At 39.3% G+C, this 19,624-nt stretch overlaps 1 protein-coding gene across 5 annotated transcripts in view; it reads right to left on the bottom strand.

Annotated features, from left to right (window-relative positions):
• The window catches only part of LOC143025466 (uncharacterized), a 350,861-nt gene that overhangs the window by 147,952 nt on the left and 183,285 nt on the right, over positions 1-19,624 (bottom strand). For all 5 annotated transcript variants that reach the window (XR_012966392.1, XM_076185165.1, XM_076185162.1 and 2 more), the window contains exon 6: positions 4,667-4,798. Coding sequence is in view for 4 of the 5 variants with exons in the window: in XM_076185165.1 (XP_076041280.1) it covers positions 4,667-4,798 (132 nt within the window). In the remaining variant the exon portion in view is untranslated. The remainder of the gene's footprint in view (positions 1-4,666; positions 4,799-19,624) is intronic.

The raw sequence follows: 19,624 nt of genomic DNA, 5'->3' as shown, positions 1-19,624 counted from the left end.
TATCATATCTACCCAATTTGAGTTCTTTTCTCTAAGTACCACCCTCATTTTTCTTCCGTACAAGAAATCTTTCATCCATTCCAATAATTTTCCTTGTATTCCACCTATTGTTTCAATTTTCTTAGTAGCTTTTTGTGTGGTACTTTGTCAAAAGCTTTTTGTAAGTCCAAGAAGGCACAGTCTCCCCAACCATCTATTTCTTGTATTATTTCTATTAATCTTGAGTAAAAGCATATCAAGTTTGTAGTACATGATCTTCCACTTCTAAATCAAAATTGTTTGGGGTTTAGTATGTTGCTCTCTTCCAAGTGTAAAATCCATTTATTTTGAATAATTCTTTCACATATTTTTACAATTGTGCTTGTAAGGGATACCATTCTATAGTTTGTTGGATCTTCTTTATCTCCTCCTTTGTACATTGGTAGAATATTTGCATTTTCCCAATGTTGTGGTACTTTTCCTTCTTTAAGTGAGAAGTCAATTATCTTGTGTATTAAATCTGTAAGTTCATCTATACATTCTTTCAATACCCAGTTCGCTATTTCATCGGGCCCATATGACTTTCTGACATCAAGGTTCTTTATTTGGTCTCTTATTTCTTTCTGTGTCACCGTTATTTACCTAGTTGTATCTTATTTCTTTCAAAAGGAACATATGATCTGTATATTTCGACCACAACTGTGTTCTTCAGCTGAAAAAATACAAAGGTTAGATGACATAAATATATACAAAAATAATGGTACATAATAGGAACAGGGGATGGTAGCTCAAGTCACATGTCTGAGGTGGGGGTGGACTCAAGATAGGTGGCAACAATCTATTAACAACAAGAGAGAGATGGGTGGACAGACCGTGCCTTTCTGGACCTACAAAAGGCATTTGATAAGGTACCACACAAAAAACTATTAAGGAAGATAGAGTCAATAGGTGGCATCAGAGAAAAATTACTGGAATGGATGAAAGACTTCCTGACTGTGAGGAAAATGATAGTAATAAGTGACAAATTCTCAAACTGGGAAGAAGTGATAAGTGGTGTCTCGCAGGGATCAGTACAGGCCCCGATCATGTTTGCCATATGCATAAATGACATGGATGAAGGAGTAGAATGTTACATGAATTTCTTTGCAGATGACGCAAAAATACTAAAGAAAGTAAAAACGGAGGAAGACTGCAACTCATTACAACAAGACTTGGACAAGATCTGGAAATGGACTTCAAAGTGGGAAGTAAAATTCAATATAAAGAAACGTAGTATAATGGAATTTGGGAAAAGTAAAAACAGAATATTGAAATATTACAAAATTGGTGAAGAGGTCAAAAAAGTAAACTCAGAGAAAGATCTTGGAGTGATAATCAGCAAGGACATGACACCAGATAAGTATACAGTATTAATAAAATAGTCGGAGAAACCTACAATTTATTGAGGTCAATAAAAGTGGCATTTGCTTATTTGGATGAGGAAATGATAAAAAAATTCTAACTACACTAATAAGACCAAAACTTGAGTACGCAGCAACACTATGGACATCCAGTACCAAAAAGAATATAAAGAAATTAGAAAGAATACAAAGAGCAACAACAAAACTAGCACCAACTCTTTCCGAAATGACATATGAGCAAAGACTGTCCAAATTAGAATTACCAACTTTGGAACAAAGAAGGTAAATAGGAGACTTACTATCTATAGAATAATGAAAGGAATGGAAATCTTAGATAAGAATGACTTATTGAAATGGGATACTGGAAAAACGAGAGGACACGAAAAGAAACTAAAAAAAGATAATTACAGAAAAGATTTGAAAAAACAGCTTCCCAGACAGAGTGATAGATACTTGGCACAAATTAGATAAAGAAACAATGTGTGCAAACACTATTCAAGATTTTAACCACTTCCATACGGTGACGCCTACGTAGGCGGCATGAGGAGCAAGTGGGTACTCGATGTTGCCAATGTCGCCATCTTGATTATATTTATTGTAGTCTTACCTACGTAATTTTCATTCTCTCTAAACTGGCTTCATCAGTTTTCTATGGTTATCAAAATACACAGGTGAAAGAGAACGAACGATTGAGCACTGACTTTATTTTTTATAATGCAATTATTATGACAACATCGCACGTCGGGCAGCTAATGCTGCCAGACGTGCGATGTGCCTCGGAGTGAAGAGATTAAGAAAAAACTTGATGCTGAGAGATACAAAGACGAGTCACCACGAGCATAGCTCCCTTCCCGTATAATACAACTAGGTAAATACAAGTTGTGATGCAATCTGGTGACCATTGGCCTTTGGAAGTATTAAAATTTGGCAGGTGTTTAATAAGAAAAGATTCAACTATTTTTCTCCTAAAACTACAACTGGATTTATAAATAATTTCTGGGTTGTTCCAATCTACAGGGTCTAACAGATAAATTCGTACAACTTCTTATCACATGTTTTAAGATTAATATCTCGGGTTATAATAAACAGAGAGTTATGAAATTTTCAGTATATTTAGAAAAGGCAATAAGAACAATGATTTCATTCAATGTAACCACCTTCAGCTGTTATGACGCTTTCAACGCGTTTACGAATCTTGGATACAGCGTTGATGATCTCAGACTTTGATAATGAACCCACAGCCTTCTTGATGTCTGTCTTCAGGGTTGTTATACTTCTGTGTGGCTTGTCACATGCCTTGGCCTCAATTCGCACCCAAAAATAATCTAAAGGGTTTAGGTCTGGCGAATTTGAGGGCCACAACTCTTTGTTCCAGAACTGCACATTTGACCCTTCGAGAAGGTTGGTGGTCCTCTTCGCTGTGTGGGCTGGAGCCGTGTCTTGTTGGTAGACAAACTGGTTGCCACTAGCCTTATCTTTCATCCAGGGTATTATTTTCTCTTCTAGAACTTTGCAATAGACAACGGCATTGACTTTCTCCTTGTTGTTGAAGAAGTGAGTGAAGATGTCCCCCTCAGTTGACACCACACAGAGCACCATGACACTTGCTGGTTTCTTCGTCGTTGTCTTGTGTTGAACCTCTGAGGATGAGGAGGCTATCCAGCGATCATTCCGCTTATTGAAAGTCGCATCAACCGTGAAGATCTTCTCGTCGGATAAAAACTTGATGACTGAGCCATTCGACTTCATCCAGTTCAACAGCTTTTGGCACCTGGTCAAGCGGATTTCTTTCATTTTTCGTGTCAAAAGATGTCTTTTTCCTTGTGAGAATGAGGTTAATCCCAATTTCTTTAATGCTCTGTGAATTGTCATTGTGCTGACACCTCTCTTCTTTGCCAATGTCGATAATGGTAAAGCTGGATTTGCATTGACACTTCTCTTGAGACCAGCTAAAAAGCGAGGTGTTAAAATTCTGCCCCTTCTGGGCTTGTGAGCAGCTCATTGGTCTTCACCGGTCTCATCAAAACATTTACAAACATCGTAAACAGTTTGTCTGGAGTATTTTAGCATCCTTATTATGGCGCTAGGAGTGTGACCCGCGCGACGAAGTTCGCATATGGCTGAACGTTTGGCTTGTTCCATTGCTTAATGTTTATTGCACCGGTGCTAGTATACAACTGGCTAAATTATTAGACAAATGGAAGTATCTGGAAACAATCAGAATTGCCATATGTTACTTTTTAAGTGCTTAAAACCTCTTCAAAGTTTGTACGGATTTATCTGTTAGACCCTGTATGCAGTGATCCTTTGTGGATGTATGGAGGAAGACTGCGGAATTGCTTTGTGCATATCTTACAGAGTTTTGGTGTTCTTTTACTCTGGTATTGAGGTCCCTACCAGTTTGGCCCCAGTAAATTATACTAAAATATGTAAAAAAAAATACTATTACCCTGTTAGACACAAAATTTGATCCTGACATGAGACTTTATTATAAATTCTTGTTACAAATCTATCAGGAATATATGTACCTGTTTCTTGGTTCTGATGACTAAGTTGCAATAGATTGTCAGTGACCCATTAAAATCTTCCATTGTATTTATCTAGTTGTACTATACGGGAAGGGAGCTATGCTCGTGGTGACCCATCTTTGTATCTCTCAGTATCAAGTTTTTTCTTAAAATCTTGAATAGTGTTTACACACACTATTTCTTTGTCCAATTTGTTCCAAGTATCTAGTAGATTAGTTTTGAGTGCATATGCAAATCATGGTACAGAAAAATAAAAGGACATACATTCTAGAATTACAGTAAGCCCTCAATATAACAGATGATATGGGGACAGGGGTCTGTCATTATATCCGAAGATCCGTTGTAACCGAGGATCAGTTGTATCCAATGGAAACACCAGACATATCCGTTATATACCGAAGTTTGTCCGGTATTAGAAATTAGTAGGATTAGAAATTACAGTAAACCCTAAATATAATGGACGATGTGGGGACAGGGGTCTGTTGTTATATCCAAAGATCCATTATAACCAAGGATCCCTCGCTATAACGGATTTTCATCCATTATAGCGAGGGTTTGTCTGGTCAAATTTTTGGTCCATTATATCCAATTTCTGGTACATTGAGATCCATTATATTGAGGGTTTACTGTACATCTTCATACAAAATTATACTGCAATATATACAAGACACTATTGTTATCCTGTTAGAAAATAGATTAGATCTTAACATGTATCTTCACTATATATTCTTGTTACAAATCTATCAGGAATATATGTACCTGTTTCTTGGTTCTGCTGACTAAGTTGCCATCGCCATCGTCGCCACAATGGACGACTATATTGACTCTTTGTGAGAAACTCATGCAATGCCTTGCGGAGTGTCAGTAGTCGGTCATGGAATCCCCACATACCTGTAAGTAAAAATAATTTCTTTGCTTCTAGTTCACTGTCAGAAATCAATATAATGATAATAATGAGATGCAGTTGTACAAAGCCTATATAAAATTGGACATTATTACATACATACACCGAAGGCTTTTTCCTCTTACAAGGGAGGTAGCCAAAAAACAAAGGCATAAAATCTATTCCCAACCATTCCATCCCCACATACTCCACTCCCATTCACCCCCCCCTCCCTCCCTCTTATCTTGGCTCCTCCTGGATGACGGGTCATTCCTGCATCTCGTCCACTGCTCTGGGTCAGATGCAGTGTCACAAGACACAGCACATCCACAGCATGGCCACTTTATTAAATTGGTGAACCCCCCCCCCCTCTGTCCCCTCATGCAGAAATGGAGAAAACAGGGAGAAATCCCTTCTGGCTGCATCAAGTTATTTTTCACACATACTACCTCACCCCCCATCCCCAACCCACTCCCTTTCATGCATCACAGCATCATCCATGCACAACCATTCTCCATTCATCCCTATCTTCTGTTTTCTCCCGTCTTTTCTCAATAGACATTCTCCTTTTCCCAATGCCCCTTTTACCCTACCCATCCATCTCATCCTTGGTCACCCCCTCTTATTCACTCCTACCTCTGCCTTCCACACCTCCTTTATTATTCCTTCTTCAATCATTCTTTCCATGTGTCCAAACCATCCCAATACTCTTTCATCAACCCTATCTCCCAACTCCCTTTCCATCCCAGTTCTCCTCCTCATCTCCTCATTTCTCACTCTATCCAGCCTAGTAACCCCTATCATACTTCTCAGACTGGGAAGATATGATAAGTGGCATCCTACAGGGCTCAGTGTTGGCTCCTTTAATGTTTGCTATATATATATATATAAATGATATGGATGAGGGAGTGAAGTGTTACATTAACTTCTTTGCTGATGATGCCAAATTACTTAAGAGAGTAAGCACAGAAGAAGATTGCAGATCGCTACAAGAAGACCTAGACAAAATATGGAAATGGAATCAGAAGTGTGAAGTGAACTTTAACATTAAGAAATGCAGTATTATGGAATTTGGAAAAATCAAAAATAGAATAATGGGTCAATATGAAATTGGTACCAAGGAAGTCAAAAAAGTCGACACAGAAAGGGACCTAGGAGTAATTATCTCAAGTTGAGATGTTGTTTGCGGATGACACTGCGCTTGTGGCAGGATCAGAGGAGGGATTGAGGAAGTTGGTGACAGAGTTTGGGAGAGTGTGTGAAAGAAGAAAGTTGAAGATAAATGTGGGTAAAAGTAAGGTGATGAGATGTACAAGGGGTGAAAGTGGCAGTAGACTGGAAGTGAGCTTTAAGGGAGAGTGACTGGAGGAAGTGGATAGTTTTAGATACTTGGGTGCAAATGTGGTAGGAAAAGGTGGAGTGGAGGTGGAGGTAGAATGTAGATTGAGAGAAGCGAGTAAATGCCTTGGTGGATTAAAACGTGTAATGACGAATAGACATTTGGGAATGGAGGCTAAGGGGAGACTGTATGAAGAAGTGATTGTGCCAACAGCACTGTATGGGGCAGAAACATGGAACATAAGAGAGGAAAAGAGAGAAGGAGTTTGAATGTGTTTGAGATGAGGTGTCTAAGAAGTATGATGGGGGTTACTAGGCTAGATAGAGTGAGAAATGAGGAGATGAGGAAGAGAACAGGGGTGGAAAGGGAGTTGAGAGATAGGGTTGATGAGAGAGTATTAGGATGGTTTGGACACATGGAAAGAATGAGTGAAGAAAGACTAGTAAAAGAGGTATGGAAGGCAGAGGTGGAGGGAGTGAACATGAGGGGACGTCCTAGGATGAGATGGATGGATGGGGTGAAGGGGGCTTTGGGGAAGAGGGGAATGTCTGTTGAGGTAGGACGGGAGAGGACAGAAGACAGGGGTGAATGGAGAATGGTTGTATATGGATGATGTTGTGATGCATGAGGTGGAATGGGTGGGGGATGGGGGGGTGAGGTATGTATGAGCAAAATTTGATGTAGCCAGAAGGGATTTCTCCCCGTCTTCTCCTTATATGCATGGGGGACGGAGAGGGGGGGGTCGCCAATTTAATGAAATGGGCTTGCTGTGACTTGCGACACTGCCTTTGACCCAGGGCAGTGGACAAGGTGCAGGGATGACCCGTCATCCAGGAGGTGCTAAGATAAGAGGGAGGGTGGAGGGGAGTGGAGTGTATTTGGGAATGGAATGGGTGGGAATGATTTTATGCCTTTTTCTTTTTGGCTACCTCCTTTGAAAAGGGGAAAAAGCCTTGGTATATGTATGTATATGTACTTGACACCTGATAAACATGTCAATAAACTAGTTGGAGAGACTTTGAACTTACTAAAATCAATTAAAGTGATCTTCGACTATATGGATGAAGAACGGGTTAAGAAAATAGTGGTTACACTGATAAGACCTAAATTGGAGTATGCTGCAACACTATGGGCACCTAGTTAAAAAAGAAAAAAAAAAAAGAAAAAAAAAATCTCAAATTTGACATACAAACAAAGATTGGATAAATCACATCTATCAACACTGGAACAGAGAAGAGAAACAGGTGATTTGCTAACTATTTACAGAATTATGAAAGGGATGGAAGTTCTTGATAGAGATGACTTTTTAAAATGGGACAGAAGAGAAACAAGAGGACACAAGAAGAAGCTAAAGAAGGACAATTACAGAAGAGATTTGAAAAAGAATAGCTTACCACACAGAATGATTGATGTCTGGAACAAACTAAATGGGGAAACAGTGAGTGCCAAAACTATACATGATTTTAAGAACAAACTGGATGCATCGAGATACAAAAACGGTCACTATGAGCATAGCTCTTGTCCTGTAAAATACAACTAGGTAAATACATTGGAACTAAGGAGGTAAAGAAAGTGGGATCTGAAAAAGACCGTGGAGTAATTATCTCAAATGACTTGTCCTCTGATAAACAAATAAACAATATTGTTGGAGAATCATATAACTTGCCATGATCAATAAAAGTTGCATTTACCTAGTTGGATGAAGAAATTATTAAAAAATATTAGTCTCATTAATAAGGCCTAGACTGGAGTAAGAATATAAAGAAAATAGAATCCAGAGAGCAACCACAAAAATGGCTCCAGCACTTTCAAACTTGTCTTATGAAAAGAGACTGGCCAAATTGAAGTTACTGACTTTGGAACAAAGAAGAGGGATAGGCAACCTACTGACCATCTATAGAATCATGAAAGGCACAGAAATACTTGATAGAGAGGACTTACTAAATTGGGATAAGAAAAACACAAGAAGACTTAAAAAATAAATAAATAAAAAAGGACAACTATAGAAGATATCTGAAGAGAAACAGTTTTCCACACAATTGGAAACAATGAAGTCAAAAAAGTCGACTCAGAGAGGGCCTTGGGAGTGATTATCTCAAGTGACTTGACACCTGATAAACATGTCAATAAATCATTTGGAGAGACTTTTAACTTATTAAGATCAATGAAAGTGGCCTTTGACGACATGGATAAAGAAATGGTAAAGAAAATAGTGGTTACACTAATAAGAACTAAACTAGAGCATGCTGCAACACTATGGGCACCTAGTACAAAAAAAAAAAATAATAAATAAATAAAAAATAAATACATACATACATATACCAAGGGGGGTAGCCAAAAAGAAAAAGGCATAAAATCATTCCCACCCATTCCATCCCTGAATACACTCCACACCCCTCCACCCTCCCTCTTATCTTAGCACCTCCTGAATGACGGGTCATCCCTGCACCTTGTCCACTGCCCTGGGTCAGAAGCAGTGTCGCAAGACACAGCACATCCACAGCAAGGCCGCTTCATTAAATCGGCGACCCTCCCTCTCCGTCCCCCCATTGCATAAAATGAGAGGACGGGGAGAAATCCCTTCGGGCTGCGTCAAATTTTGCTCACACATACTACCTCACCCATTCCACCTCGTGCTATCACAACATCATCCATATACAACAATTTTCCATTCACCCCTGTCTTCTGTCCTCTCCCGTCCTTCCTCAACAGACATTCCCCTCTTCCCCAAAGCCCCCTTCACCCCATCCATCCACCTCATCCTAGGACACCCCCTCATGTTCACTCCCTCCACATCTGCCTTCCACACCTCTTTTACTAGTCTTTCTTCACTCATTCTTTCCATGTGTCCAAACCATCCTAATATTCTTTCATCAACCCTATCTCCCAGCTCCCTTTCCACCCCCGTTCTCCTCCTCACCTCCTCATTTCTCACTCTATCTAGCCTAGTAACCCCCATCATACTTCTCAGACACCTCATCTCAAACACATTCAAACTCCTCCTCTCTTCCTCTCTTATGTTCCATGTTTCTGCCCCATACAGTGCTGTTGGCACAATCACTCCTTCATACAGTCTCCTCTTAGCATCCATTCCCAAATGTCTATTCCTCATTACACTCTTTAATCCACCAAGGCATTTACTCGCTTCTCTCAATCTACATTCTACCTCCACTTTCACTCCACCTTTCCCTGCCACATTTGCACCCAAGTATCTAAACTATCCACTTCCTCCAGTCGCTCTCCCTTAATGCTCACTTCCAGTCTACTGCCACTTTCACCCCTTATACATCTCATCACCTTACTTTTACCCACATTTATCTTTAGCTTTCTTCTATCACATACTCTCCCAAACTCTGCCACCAACTTCCTCAATCCCTCCTCCGATCCTGCCACAACCACAGTGTCGTCCGCAAACAACAACTGGCTCACCTCCCACTTTTCTCCATTTTCTTTAACCATCTCCAATCCCTGACCCACTACCCTTGCATTTACCTCTCGCACCACCCCATCCATGTATAAGTTGAACAGCCAGGGTGACATAATGCATCCTTGACGAAGTCCCACCTTTACCTCGAACCACTCACTCTCTCCATTTCCAATCCTGACACAAGCTCAACTATTCTCATAAAAACTCTTGATAGCTCCCAGAAGCTTTCCTCCTATCCCGTATATCTTCATAAGAGCAGCGACAAAAATGGCACCTACACTATCAAATTTTACATGCGAACATAGATTGGAAAAATTACATCTATTAACACTGGAACAGAGAGGAGAAAGAGGTGATTTGTTGACCATTTACAGAATTATGAAAGGGATGGAAATTCTTGATAGAGACGATTTATTAAAATGGGACAGAAGAGAAACAAGAGGACATGAAAAGAAGCTAAAGAAGGATAGTTACAGAAGAGATTTAAAAAAGAATAGCTTCCCACACAGAGTGATTGATGTCTGGAACAAACTAAATGGAGAAACAATGAGTGCCAAAACTATACAAGATTTTAAGAATAAACTGGATGAGAGAGATATGAAAATGGGTCACCATGAGCATAGCTCTCGTCCCATTGAATACAACTAGGTACAACTAGGTAAATACTTGGAACAAGCTGGATGAAATAACAGTGTGCGCAAAAACCATACATGAATTTAAGAACAAACTAGACACTGTGAGATACAAAGGTAGGACACCAGGAGCATAGGTGCCCTTCCTGTAAGATACAACTAGGTAAATACATTCAAACTCTTCCTCTTTCATGTTCCACATTTCTGCCCCATACAGTGCTCTTGGCACAATCACTCCTTCATACAATCTCCTCTTAGCATCCATTTCCAAATGTCTATTTCTCATTACACTTTTTAATCCCCTAAGGCATTTACTTGCTTCTCTTAATCTACATTCTACTTCCACATCCACTCCTCCCATTGCCACCACATTTACACCCAAATCTATCCACTTCCTCCAGTGTCTCTTCCTTAATACTCACTTGTACCTCATGATGATTATGTAGGCATCATCGCACTGAAGTATTTAAAGAAAAGACAGCATAATGGAGGGACAGTTGCAGTACAATAAAGTAGCTTAATTTCTCTAGGAATAGGAGATTTTCTCTAACATAGACAAAATGATGTGTTGCTCTGGTCTGTAGGGGTACCCCATATAGTCCCTAAAGGATTGGCTGCATGCTACAGAGCAGTTTATACTGACAATAACATGCAGCCAATACCCAAGTATGGGGGTGCATTTTGACGTGGCTACCTCCCTTATGAGGGGACAAAAGCCTTTGGTATACAGAATAGAAATAGAAAAATAGAAGGAGGGTCTGTATGTCAGTGCCCTATGAGGTATGGGCCAAAACTCTAAGTGACAGCACCTTCATACAAGTTGCCTTGATGTATAAAGGTGAGGAACCCTAGTCAGGTAGCTGTCAAATATCAGCACCAGGAGGAGAGTTTCCACCACACAAGAAATTCTTTTTTCTTACACATATAATCTGAATCAGAGTGAACACCATGGAGGCAGCAAAAGTGACAGCACCTTCATACAAGTTGCCTTGATGTATAAAGGTGAGGAACCCAAGTCAGGTAACTGTCAAATATTAGTACCAGGAGGAGAGTATCCATCACACAAGAAATTCTTTTTTCTTACACATATAATCTGAATCAGAGTGAACACCATGGAGGCAGCAAAAGTGTATGGCCACAATCTTTGAAGCAGAGAAATGAAATATCCAAGTTGCAGCCCACTGAGAAATCCTATTAATCACTAACTACAACTTCCTCTTTCTGTGTCACTGAGGAGACTGACAAGTCATTGCCATATAAGCTTCCATGAAGTTCATGGTGCTTATATGGCATGAACTCCTTCTGGAAGTACATCAATGACTTGGTTTATAGCCAGAGCAAAAAGTGTGACACTAGGTATACTTCCTTGCAGGCACACCATCTTCAAGAGGATGAGCTTCAAACAGAATGCTCTCAATTCGCACCCATAAGAAACAATGAGATAAAAACTACTGTATAGAAATAGGACATTGGTTATCGAGACCAAAATCGAATAGGTTTAGTAAAATGCCATGGCACCTAGCAGTGCTGTATGCTTTCTCCAGATAAAAATACAGCAATATGGTGTTGTTTATTTGGAAATGCTTCACAAATAAAAGATTCTAGAGACAAAAGGACATCAGACATAGACTGCATTTTTCGAAAACCATATTGAACAGGCAACAGGTCTGCTTCTCTCTAAACACCATATAAGCCTGACATTTACCATCTTTTCCAGCAATTTACAAATGCAAGAGGTTAATGAAATGGGGCAATAGTTGGTCCCCAACTCATGGTCTTTTCCAGGTTTTGGGATGGGGGTGATTATAGCAACACCCCAAGAAAAGGTAAAATCACAAGTATTCCAAATAAAATATATAAGGTCTAATAATAAGGAATAAGCTTGACCAGACATGTGGTGTGGAAAGGCATTTGGGATGTCATCAAAGCATGGCAAAGAATCACTGCACTATAAGAGCTATCTTTAGTTCTGAGATGGAAAAAGGAACATTCTACTGAAAGCAAAGTTAATTCCACAAGATTCCAAATGGCAACAATGGTGTGCCATAGGCAAGTTAGCATCTTTCTTGGAAAATCTATCAAAGTGATTTGCAAATATGTCAGCAACCATTTTGGCATCAGCCACTGTCTCACCAACATGAGACAATACAGGAGGGCTAGGAGGTGAAAATTTCCCTAATCTGTTGCGAATTTTAATCCACACTTGTATAAGTGGAGTCTGGACTATAACTGATGAAACCGTCTTTCCAAGATGTTTGTTGTGCATTCTTTAGGATTCAAGTCGGACTCCATGCCCATTGGAAGACATCCATGTACTAGGTTCCCTCAAAGTTAGTGAAGACGAAAGAAAACTGCTAATTTTGTCCACACAGCAGCAGAGCAATCATTGCTCTACCAAGGGACCCAACATTTGAAAAAACAGCCTGATGTCCTTGGGATGAATTGGAGTGCTGTAGAATGTAATTTATCAGTGAAATATGTTGCAGCCTCTTCAGAGCTATCAAAGTTGGCCACTGAATGATCAGGTGAAGCAAGTTCCTTAACCACTTCATTCCAGGCCAAAATCTCACGGGCAGCATTAGCTGCCAGACGTACGATGTTGCGTCATAATACTCGCATCATAAAAAATAGTCATCGCTTATATCGATCGTTCTTTCACCCGTGAATTTTGATAACCATAGAAAATGTGATGAAGACAGTTTAGTGAGTATGTCATTACGCAGGAGCAACTACAATAAATATAATCAAGATGCTGATATGGCAGCCTCGCGTATCCACTTGCTCCTCATGCCGCCTACGTAGGCGGCATCTTATGGAAGAGGTTAAATAGCTACCAATCAGCCCTGTCTAGATACCATATGGGAATACGAGACTTTGGTTTAGACTCTGCCATATTTAATAATATGGGATAAGGATCACTGACATACAAATCTGGTAAAACCTGCCAATTAAAATCTAAAAGAGCATTAGGAAAGCTGAGAGAAATATTAATGGCCATAAAAGTACCAGTTTAACTATGAAAATGTTTTGTATCCCCCTAAATATAATTTGTATCCCTAACTCCTCATCCTCTATAAAAGAAGTAAGTAAAACACCTCTGGGTCTTCTCATCTCAGCTCCTTGTGGATGAAAGATCATCCTTGGCTTCTGGCCACTGCCTGGGTTATAAGCAATGCAGCAAGACACAGCACATCCACAGCAAGGTCACTTCACTTAATTGGTGACCCCCACTCACTCTCTGTCCCCTCATATGGAAAATAGAGAAGATGGGGAGAAATCCCTGCAGACTGCATAAAAATATCCACACACAACCACTCCCCCATCCCCTATCCCTCTTCCTTCCTTACTCAACACAGAAAAGAGAGAAGACTGTACCTTGTTTTGGGCTACTCACTGCAAGTTATTATGCAATATTTGCACATTAGCATGCAACCAATGCTTTGAGGATTGTTTTGGGGTGCCTCTATGGACTAGAGCCACACATCATTTTGTCTATGTTACTGTAAAATTTCTACTCCAAGAGGAACAGTGCTACTTTTGTACAGTGGCTCTCTCTCCATTATGCTGTTACCTCTTAAAACTGTTCTGTACCACTTAAGTACATATTTTCCTTTTCAGAAAAAAATAAGGAAGGTAAAAAGTATCCAGAGTTGCCACTTTCTCAACAGCAGCTAAAATAGCATACAGCTCAGCTGTAAAGATAGAGGTTAAAATAGAAAGAGCCCCTCTGCTTAAAAAGTTGCTACTATAGACTCCAAACCCAATGCCAGCATCAGATTTGGAGCCATCAGTAAAGATATACGTAGTAGCACTATGCTCTACAACATGGTTCATAAAGATTGAACGGGCTTCAACCTCTGTCGTGTCTTTCTTAAAACCATTGAAATATTTGCAAAAAGTCACTTCCGGTAGCTTCCAGGGAGGAGCTATTGATGGTTTGAAAGGTAATACCTCATGCATATTTCTATGTTTATTAAAATCTGCTTCGTCCGAAAACCATATGGTTGAGGAGATTTTGGATGAGCTTTTTAAAAGTTAAAATAGGTTTCCTTAGTTACCGTTTTAAAAGTTATAGATTCAGGGAGCCTCTGTAGTCTGTACCAATATCTTAGTAAGAAAGACTAGCAATAAATATCCAGGGGTAATTCGCCCGCATCTACCAAAACACTTGGAATAGGCGAAGTTTTAGATGCACCAGTAGCTAGGTGGATGCTTGCATGGTGTATCGAATCAAGCGTTTTGAGCTGGTTTGGAGAGACTGAAGAATAGATCTTGCAACCATATGAGATTTCTGAAAATATAAGTGTCTTAAACAACTTCAGTAATGTTTTTCTATCTGCACCCCAGGCAGTATGAGCCAATATTTTTAGAATGTTTATTGCATTACTGCATTTATTTTTCAGATATTTCAAATGGGCAGTCCATGTCAATCTTTGGTCGAATATTAAACCCAAGAAACGGGTCTCTTGAACACAAGGGATTTGTTGTCCTTTAATGTAAATACCAGGGTCTGGACATATTCCTCTGATTCTACAAAAGTCCACAAGGACAGTTTTGCTCATAGAGAACTTAAAACCATTCATCTCTGCCCATTCAATAATCTTATCGATTGTCAGTTGGATTTTCCTTTCCACCATAACCATTCTTGCTCCAGAAAGAGATATGGATAGGTCATCCACAAAGTGTGTGTGTAGGATATCATGAGGAATGACAGACGATATTCCATTAATAGCCAAAGCAAATAATGTGACACTCAAAACACTCCCCTGTGGGACACCTTCTTCTTGGCATTTTCTGTCTGAGTATGTATTACCCACCTTAACTTGAAAGATTCGTTAAGCCAGGAAAGCTTGATTAAATAAAGGCAGTTCACCTCTCAATCCTGCTCTATGAATGGCTTTAAGGATTCCATGCCTCCATGTAGTGTCATATGCCTTTTCCATGTCAAAGAACACTGACATGTGGTGATGTTTTGCAGCATATGCTTCACATATTGACGACTCAAGATTGATTAATGCATCTGTTGTCAAGTGCATTCTTCTAAAGCTACAATGATTTGGATAAAAAATATGTTTCTTCTCCAAATACCATACCAACCTTGTGTTAACCATCTTTTCCATTATTTTACAAAGGCAAGAGGTCAGTGCAATAGGACGGTAACTTGCTGCTAAAGATTGATCTTTTCCAGGTTTTAAAAAAGCAAAAATAATTGAGAGTTCCCATATTGTCGGGAAACTAGTGTCACGCCAAATTCTATTAACCCCTTCAATACACGCCACATCGCACGTCGGCAGCATTAGCTGCCAGACATGCGATGTTGCTTCATAATACTCGCATTATGAAAAATAAAGTCACTGCTCTATCGCTCGTTCTCTTTCACCTGTGAATTCTGATAACCATAGAAAATATGATGAAGCCAGTTTACAGAGTATGTGGGTCACGCAGGTACGACTACAATTAATATAATCAAGACGCCGACGTTGGCATCCTCGTGTACCCACTTGCTCCTCATGATGCTTACGTAGGTGTCACTGTATGGTAGGGGTTAAGGGGGTACGCAACACCTGGGGGGGTGAATTTGGTCAAGATATAGCATTTTTAAAAAATGGGTTCAAAATGTTCATATACCATTTAGAAATAAATCCCAACAAATAATTTTTCAGCCGCGCACTAGAGGGAGGCATGCCACTTAGGACTTTCAGGCTCATCACATAACGTTGAAATTCAATTTAATTTACGCTCACCCAGTGCTTCAGTGGACAGTATGAGGGTGGAGGGGAAGGGAGGAAGGTGGAGGGATAGCCAGGCTGGCTGCTTGACAACTCTGAACTCACCTAGACGTCAGGTACCTGCTAGTTCTGAAAGGGGGAGTATGCATGTCTCATGAGCTCTCTTGGCAATTTATTACCTTAGCTAGTATATATTACTCATTAGTACAGTCATCATGGGTACTGTATTTTCCGGCGTATAGTGCACGACTTTTTTCCGTTGGAAGGGCCTAAAAATGGGGGGTGCGCATTATCCGGTGGTGCGCATTATCTACGGCCTACGATAAAAATTCTGCGGCTGTGTGTGTAATTGTTTTCACAACAACGTGACGATGTTGGCCGTCACAAAGTCAGGACGGCACACTTCTCCGTGACGTTCCGTGAGAACAAGAAGAACAGCCATGGTGACATGAAAGAATACGCCAGCATGGGCTATATAAATATTTGGTATAGGTAGGTAGCCTATCTATCAAATCTTATTTTTCATGTTTAAATAGGCCTAAACACCATGAAACATGATCAATATTCATGATATTTGCCCATGTTCACAGCTTCCTAGTTTGAATTTTTATGTTGGCTTTGTTGCTTCACTTTAGGTATGGTACAAATTCCGTTGCAGCCGTTCATAAACTCGTGTCAAACACCTGACTACAACACCCTCTTTCGGGAGTTATATTAACTAAACGTCACCTCGATGAGAGACTGTCCTATTTCACCACTGTCATTGCAGGTTCAAAGCTAAAATGAAACAGTCTGTAGTTTGTTTCAGTATTAAAGAAAAAATGGTAAAGACGAATTATTTCCTCAAGATATAAAATGAACATTTTCTGTAAAAATCCCGAAATTTTTCTGTATATTTTACTTTCAATAAACTTTATTTAGATTATATTTCCTACAAACTATTTAAGCTACAAAGTAATAAGGGACCAACGCACAACATGAGTCATATACCGGTACATGTAGTTCCGACTTTTTCTTAGTTGTGTCCTGATTGATGCCAAAACTGACACTTAATTTAGTGACAAATCAACAGATTTCCCAGCGGTGGCTCTAGCCAATGAAAAATACTTCTCCATGTAACCTCGTTCACATGATACTAAGTAATTAATCGCCGTTATTTCATAGGTTTATTTTTACTAACATTAATTATCGTAGTCTATGCAAATATTTGGGATCCGTAAAACAGCACTGGTACCAACATCATGAACGTTGGCCGTTTTAGCTCATCCGGAATATGCTAGATCAGGGCCGAGATTGACAGTTCTATTGCCAATCTGGCCTACACTAAACACCCTCTTGCGAGAGTTTGTTAAACTAAACGTCACTTCAGTAAAGACACTTATGAACCGAAACATAGTTTGTTGCTGCATGGGGATAAAAACTTATACACGGTGATAAAAATGTGTACACGGTGATATAAACTTGTAAGATGAAATATTCCCTCAGGATAGTAAATTACAATTTTTCTATAAAAATCCAAAAATTTTCATGTACATTTTGTATTCAATAAACTTTTCATGGCTCAAATTTACCACAAAACAATGGATCAACACAAGCAGGAGTCGCATACATGCAGTTCACGAGCTTTAGCCACCAGTGACTTTTCCTGGCATGCGCATTATACGTCGGTGCGCGTTATCTGTGTACTGAGATAACGAAGTGCATGGGTGCGCATTATAACCCGATGCGCATTTTAAGCCGGAAAATACAGTAACAAAAAGAATAAAAGAATATCCACAATGACAAAAAAACAACAGATAAAGATGGGAAACAGTCAAAGATGACTAGCCAAGACTTCACCACCTCTCACTCCACCACTGCCCCCACTTGCACCTCTTTTGACACCTGTGGCCAGCTCTACACAATCAAGTACTTCATTCATCTCTAATGCAGCAAGAAAATTAGATATTAGTTCTGAAATTGTACAGAGGGGAGATAAGAATGAATGTGAATTTATGATTGTGGAGAAGCAGTTTTTTTTTGCAGTGGATAAATTCGCTTGTTAGATGCCAGTGTGGTGAGATGATTATTTAGATACCCTGAAGACCCCCAGCAGTGAGGTTTCATATGAAAAACTGACAAAGGTGCAAAAAAGCAAATTATATGATGGTGTTGTCTGTGCGTCGTCACTACTGTGATGTACTTATACTTTAGTTTTTCAGTATTTAAAGTACTTATAATTGAAATATGTTGATGATTTTCACTGTTCTTACCCCTTATATGATAAGGATTAAGCCATGCAATCATCAGTCAAATTGGTGAAAATATAAGCAAGTTACAGATATATTTATATTTCAAGTCGCCATATCTCCGTTCAATATTTTTTGACATTTTTTTAATCATAAAAAATCTAAAATACATCAGATTTAGATGAAACTTAAAGGGAATATTACTTTTAGTAACTGCTAGGGCCAGTAATTTGAATATTTTGAATAGGATGAAAGAGTTAGGAGTAATAATGGGAACAAGACAAAAAAAATATATACAAGCACTCCTCGTTTAACGACGACAATTGGGACCAGCGCGCCGTTGTTAACCGAAAGTGTATACATATACGTACATGTACTGTATGTACAATGTCCAGCAATACATGTATCTTTATTTTTGTGTATTTTCCCTCTTCTATACAGTACATTGAAGCTTTATTTACTGTTTATTTATGGTGGTTAGGTTCCTGAAATTACCGTATATGACCAAATCCGCGTATGCTGACTTTCCATATTGAATACCGGGGTATTTTTTTTAGTTTCGACCATGGGCGCAATATAGCAATAGAAAATTAATTATTAATTTTGTAAATTAAAATGTATCAACGTAATATGCAATTTTGTGGGTGGAAATGAAAGAAAAAAAAAATACCTTGCTACAAGCAAATATGCTAATGAATGAAGTCTGTAGCATAGGATCGGGACGCCATCTCGTCGTCTGTCAATTGACGGCCTTGGTACTTCCGACTACCTCGCCAGGTATATTTTCTTGAAGGAATGTTATGGTGCGGAAATACATGCATTCCTTCAAGCTGCAAGAACTTTGTATACCCTGCAAGCTGAGTGGTTGAAAAGCCCGCCAACGTCTCTCATGACGACGACAACGAGGACGAGCCAGATGACATTTAATTTGCAGGTAATGATTTATTAAACACAGGTTAGGTTAGTTTAGTTTAGGTTAGACGAATTTATCATCCTTTCATTTCTTCGACGTCGGCATCTATCATAACAAACATGGTGTACCATTCGTCCGACATGACTTCGTTACTTACGAAATCTGTTTTAGCACTTTTTTTTTTCCCGCTCACAAAATTGCATATTACATTGATACATTATAATTTACAAAATTAATAATTAATTTTCTATTGCTATATTGCGCCCATGGTCGAAACTGAAAATTTACCAATACCGGTATATTCTGTACCCCAGGTAGTTTTTGCAGCTTGCAGGATGGTAATGTAGACCTAAGCTTCAGAACACTTTACCTCACAGCTAATATCCACCGTACAAGTTCATTTATAACATCATACAAATTTGCCTCAGCCAACTTAATTATTGTACACGACATCGTAACTTCGGGAGATTTACGTTAAACGAATATTGGTCAGTCATAAAGCCCGTCATTACTCTGAGTTGTCGTTAACCGAGTAGGTCGTTAAACGAGGAGTGGGTGTATATATA

This window comes from Oratosquilla oratoria, chromosome 5 (assembly GCF_046742065.1).
Source record: "Oratosquilla oratoria isolate Oo_2021 chromosome 5, ASM4674206v1, whole genome shotgun sequence".
In the NCBI taxonomy this organism is placed as follows: domain Eukaryota; kingdom Metazoa; phylum Arthropoda; class Malacostraca; order Stomatopoda; family Squillidae; genus Oratosquilla; species Oratosquilla oratoria.
This window is presented reverse-complemented; position numbering and strand designations above follow the sequence as displayed.